The sequence below is a fragment of the Pyrus communis genome, chromosome 3 (assembly GCF_041283825.1).
Source record: "Pyrus communis isolate YQ-2024b chromosome 3, ASM4128382v1, whole genome shotgun sequence".
NCBI lineage: Eukaryota > Viridiplantae > Streptophyta > Magnoliopsida > Rosales > Rosaceae > Pyrus > Pyrus communis.
This window is the reverse complement of record NC_142567.1, coordinates 16,800,496-16,806,388: the sequence shown is the minus strand read 5'-3', so window position 1 is coordinate 16,806,388 and position 5,893 is coordinate 16,800,496. Positions and strand designations below refer to the sequence as shown.

Sequence of the window (5,893 nt, the reverse complement as noted above, 5' to 3'; positions counted from 1 at the left end):
TTGAGGGACTATTTCTCCAATTGGACAAGAATTAAGGGACAGTTACTATAATTGAGTTAAAGCTTAGGGAACATTACTACAATTTTTTTTTTTTTTTCATATTTGTCCCTTAATTTAGCCTCACATGTGTGGCATGTGACTAATTTTGACGAAAAATTTGATAGACTTGATGAAAAGGACTATAAATGAACATTTTGATGCATTAAGAACTATTAGTTATGAATTTTTAGTTGAAAGACTTTTGCTCCAATTCAGTCAAAATTGAGAGACCATTGATGTAGTTACTCTATAATTCTGGAAGGAACCGGATCCCTTTCTGAGCATTGTAAACTAAGCTTCCTGAGCAAAGGATCCGAATCGTTGAAATTTGATTCAACGGCTACAATTATTATAACTTTTAGAATGACCCTCTATTTATAACCGTTGAATTAAATTTCAACTGCCCGAATCATTTGCTCAAAAGACTCAGTTTACAAAACTCAGGAGAAGGGGATCCGGTTCCATTCTGGAATAAGGGAGAGAAGAGAGTGGTGGGGCAGGAGAGAGAGAGAGAGGGTAGGCCAAAGTTTGTCACCCGTTGGATTTCCACTGATGGCCCAGATTAGTTTAGTCGCGTACATTTTGTGATCGGACAGACGGAAAACCCTCCCCACGAACAAACAAATTTAAGAGCTGAGCGACAGTAAGATTTCAGCAGCAGCAGCAATGACTGATTCTTCATCATCCCCTCTTTCTAAGTCCTTCGTCAGTGAGCATTGGGAGGGTTACAAGGATTTCTGGTGCGAACGATTCTCCTTCCTCACCAACTACTCCAAGTTCGTTAAGCGGGACAAGCCCCTTCCTCCCTGGTCCGACTCCGACGTCGAAGTCTTCATTGCTCTCGACCCTGTTCATGGCCCCGCTGTAATTTCTCACCCTTCTGTTTTTTTTCGTTCTTTTCAGTTTATAAGTTTTAATGGTAAATGGGTTTCTTTGATTTCGTGTTTTTGTGACCCCTGTGGATCTGGGTGTTTGTATTTTTGTTTTCCTTTTGATCTTTTTGCTGTTTTGTCATCTGGGTATTTGTTTATGTTTCTCCTTGATTTAATTATTGAGCTGTGCCCCTTTCTGTCATTGATGTTCGAGTGCTCAATCTCTTGGTGGAGGTGTGTCTAATTTCTGGATGTGAAGGTTTTGTATTTTCTGTTTCCGAGATGATTTTGGTTTTGAGTTGGTGGTATTCATCTGGGTATGGTTTTTCTGCGGCTTTCGTTTCATTATTTTTTCACATACTATCTATGCTTGGTGCCTTTCAGATTACTATTCAGTAAGGTTGGTGTTTTAATGTATGGATGGTCTACGGGCGTGGTGTGTAAATTGCTTAAGGGAAAACAATGAATGAAACTTTTGAAACTTGCACTGGATTTGATTCGACACTGCTGCTCTTTTGGCATGAAAGTAATCAAAATAAGAGAGACATGCACTGTGTTTGGTTTTGAATTGTAGTTTAATGATTTGTTGAAGAGAAAAAATAACGACTCTAAAATCAAACAGAGGCGCATGAACTAGTGGAGAATGCAAAGAACTATGTGGCTGGAGAGCTCTTCTTTTTAATTTTCTGTCATGTATTCTAAGATTCTTGATTTTCAAGAAATTTAGTGTAGTTAGCAGCGCAAGCAAGGAAACAACTAACCAGTCTTGACCGTGCAAATTGTTGAGGTTCACTTCCAAAACGTGTGATGTATTTCCAGTTTGGGAAAAGAAACACGTCTAAATTGCTACTCTTCTTTTGGTATCTTTCCATATGTCTAGTTATGTCGCCACAGACCTCAGCCTGAAGTGCAGCAAAAATGAAGTGGAAAAGCATATCAGATTTTCTTTACCTTTTATAATTTACTTTTCTTGTTTATTCTTTCTCCAACTGCTTAAGTAGGGGCTTTGGATTTAGTGTCCTAGACAAAAATGACTAATTTCCAAATGCAATGAAATACCATTTGGTAATCTTGACTCTGCCTTCGCTTCCTATCTTTGTATGTTGTATTATATTATTGTCCAGTAACCTAGTTATTGTACCTGTAATCCTCTTATGGTTCAATGATGCATTTCTGTACAGCTAAGATGGTCAGTTTTTTTTAAATAGCTGAGTTAACATGCTTTTATTTTTCAGCTGAAGACTGCTAGGGAAGCAGTGAAATTTGGTCTTGCAGGAAGTGTTATTGGAGCAGTATCAACTGCTGGCTTTGCGTGGAGATATTCAAGGAGTTTACATGGTAACCTGTTGCCTCTTTCTTTTAGGTGTTCACTTTTTACGATTCTATATGAACAAGTACTGCACAGGGATGTGATGTGTTTGGTTTCTTGTTTTTACCTTAATAATTAAGCTGGCTATCAGTTGAATCTCTAAACATTTCAACATTTCTTCAATTCTGCTTGATATTTTTTTTGTTTTAAAGTCCAACATTTTCTTTAAACAACGCTTCAAATTTGTGGATGAATTAAAGACACATAATACTTGGACACATCAACACATCTTATTGCTGTATTATGTCATGTTCAGTGGCAAAAAATGCTACGCAGGAAAATGCTAATTCTTATAACCAGGTACGAAACAATGGTCTGACATTCATTTCTATCAGTGGCAAAAGAAAATATCATATGAATAGTTCATTATTTCTTCCTGACGTTTCTTCTGTTCCACTTGGCCTGCATTGTTTATCTATATCCTGGAAATAAATTTGGATATACTTAGTACACATATTTTACCCTTTCCTTTATTGGTTTCCGTATGCTTCTGGTGTACATGGGTGTGCCATGTTTTCAGTAAAGTTACTTTGTAGTGTCCTGTAATCTCATGGTCCGTAAGCAGTGGAAGAAATTTTCGTCATAATCTTGTTTTTTGTATTGTTTTCTGTTTTAACTGTTCCCCTTTCCAACAGCCGGACTTCAAGTAATCTGTAGCCTTTGTTGTTGAAAACAAATTAAGATTAAGCGTTCATGCTTTGGTAGATAATCATAAAGCAGTGGAAGGTTATGATCCGACTATTTCTTTGTCTATCTGAGTGAGCTTCTGGTCATGTATAACATTATAGATTGTGAAGATGTTAGTAACATGTCATGGTAAAATCAACCGCATTCCGACCTTACTATGTTGTATTGTAGCAGATGAGTGATATTGCTTAGTGACATCAGTCTGCATTTTAATTTCAAATCTTCGTGTTTGAATCAGAATTATAACAATGGACGATAGGTTTTAGAAAATCTGGTTTATGAACCCTTTTGCATTTTACAGGTGCTGGACTGTCCCTTCTTGCTGGAGGTGTTTTTGGTTGGACATATGGACAGGAAGTTGCGAACCACTGGCTGCAACTTTACAGGTTGGACACCTTGGCTGCACAAACCAAGTTCCTCGAGTGGTGGCAGGACAAGAACGAGAGATGGTCTTAAACTTGGCTTCCTCTCGGAAGCAAAGATAGTAACCAATGTTCCAGTTTTACAATAAGAATCAAACACACCTGTGTTGACAAATGTAATGGGAAAAATTTGGGTTCACTTTTAGCTTTGTCGAGATTTGTTTTACTTTGGGCTCCTTTCTCAAAATCAATCCGATAGCACTGCAACACTTTGTGGTCTTTCAGCTTCTACTTCCCTATTCAGTTTGAACTCTGCAAATTTCGATGGATTTTGTGTGCTGAAAATGTTTCTGTGTTAAGGTAGACGTTATGGATGCTATGTACGTTATCTTGGAAGAGCGCTTTATTTGTGATAGGTATCACAATTAAAACGCGCCTCATTTGAGAAGTTCCAGACTCCGCCACTTCAGAATATGACTTTCACTTCCCTTATCCTGGGGCGAGATCATAAAAGAATCGAACAGACTATGTACTGGTCTGGTACTGAGGTGTTTTTATAAAGTGGATATAAAAAAAAGTTGAGCTTAAAAAGGTGTATGGTAAACATTTGAAAACAGCTTATTTTCACAGTTGTGGGTGAAAAAAAAAGCTAAAAACGTGAAGCAGCAAAAATGAGCTTATTTTCACAGCACAGTAGAAATAGTTTTTTTTCAAAGCACAGTAATACCAAACCAGCTCTATGCCTCGTCTTCATCTAAGAAAAATATGGCAGTATAATGGACTTTTCTTATTCAATGACAACTATAGTATCAAATAGGCCTAGCAATTATTGACACGACCCGATAACCCGACACGACACGACACGAAATTAACAGGTGTTCGGGTCGACACGATAACGAATCGGGTCGTTATCAAGTAACCCGATAAGCACCTGTTAAGATAACAGGTTTGTTCGGGTATACACGTGGGTAACACGATACACGATAAGCAAAATATTAATTTTATAATTTTATAACCCTAAAAAAATATTATAATAATTATATATTAATTTAACAATTTTATACCCCTAAAAACTACAATAATTATATATATATATATATATATATATATATATATATATATATATATTAAATTAAATATTAAAAATTGGTGACCACTGAATCGACTTAAATATACATACCATTTAATTTCTTAAGTGTTATACGTACAAAATAAATAAATTTAAATCTACTTAATAAATATATGTATATAGACACCATTGAACTTGATGGGATACAAATTCTACAAAACTAATTTGAACAATCCAACCGTCAAACTTGTTTGTATATGCATCGAGATCGCATCAGCAAAAAATCGCAAACAACAAACATTAAGAGATCAAGTAACTGGACAAAACTTTTCGACGGTTATCAACGAAAAATCACGATTTAACGGTTATTTTAACTCCGATTTTAATGATTTTTTATAGCTACACTCCTTGACCCTATATGAATACAATTAATGAACTCGATCTTCAATTTAAAATATTTACAGCAGTGGATAACACAAAATCTTATGTTATATTTAATGAAAGTATGAATAAACTCTTAAGTGTCAGTGAATCTATTATTTTGATGGGATACGCATTCTACGAAACTAGTTTCAACGATCCAACTGTCAAACTTGTTTGTATATATTTTGCGATCGCATACGCCAAAAATTGCAAAAAACAAACATTTAGATATCAAGTAACGGGACAAAACTTTTCGACGGTTATCAACGAAAAATCACGATTTAATGGTTATTTTAACTATGATTTTGATGATTTTTTATAGCTACACTCCTTGACCCTATATGAATACAATGAATAAACTCGATCTTCAATTTAAAATATTTAAACTAGTGGATACCACAAAATCTTATGTTATACTTAATGAAAGTATGAATAAACTCTCAAGTGTTAGTGAATCTATTGTTTTGATGGGATATGCATTCTACGAAACTAGTTTCAACGATCCAACCGTTAAACATGTTTGTATATGCTTTGAGATCGCATATGTCAAAAATTGCAAAAAACAAACATTCAGATATTAAGTAACGGGACTAAACTTTTTGACGATTATCAACAAAAAATCACGATTTAACGGTTATTTTAACTCCGATTTTGATGATTTTTTATAGTTACAGTCCTTGACCCTATATGAATATAATGAATGAACTCGATCTTCAATTTAAAATATTTACACTAGTGGATACCACAAAATTTTATGTTATACTTAATGAAAGTATGAATAAACTCTTAAATGTTAGTGAATTTATCCTTTTGATGGGATATGCATTCTACGAAACTAATTTCAACGATCCAACCGTCAAACTTGTTTGTATATGCTTCGAGATCGCATGCACTAAACATCACAAAAAACAAACATTCAAAGATCAAGTAACGGGACAAAACTTTTTGACGGTTATCAACGAAAAATCACAATTTAACGGCTAATTTAACTCCGATTTTGATGATTTTTTACAGCTATACTCCTTGACCTTATATGAATACAATGAATGAAATCGATCTTCAATTTAAAATA

At 34.9% G+C, this 5,893-nt stretch overlaps 1 protein-coding gene across 1 annotated transcript; it reads left to right on the top strand.

Annotated features, from left to right (window-relative positions):
- Positions 1-602: 602 nt before the first annotated feature.
- On the top strand, positions 603-3,608 carry LOC148698035 (succinate dehydrogenase subunit 6, mitochondrial-like). Its single transcript, XM_088691136.1, has 3 exons — positions 603-903; positions 2,147-2,249; positions 3,269-3,608. Exons 1-3 carry the CDS (start codon positions 706-708, stop codon positions 3,421-3,423), a joined length of 456 nt encoding a protein of 151 aa, XP_088547262.1. The 5' UTR covers positions 603-705; the 3' UTR covers positions 3,424-3,608.
- The last annotated feature ends 2,285 nt before the right edge of the window (positions 3,609-5,893 follow it).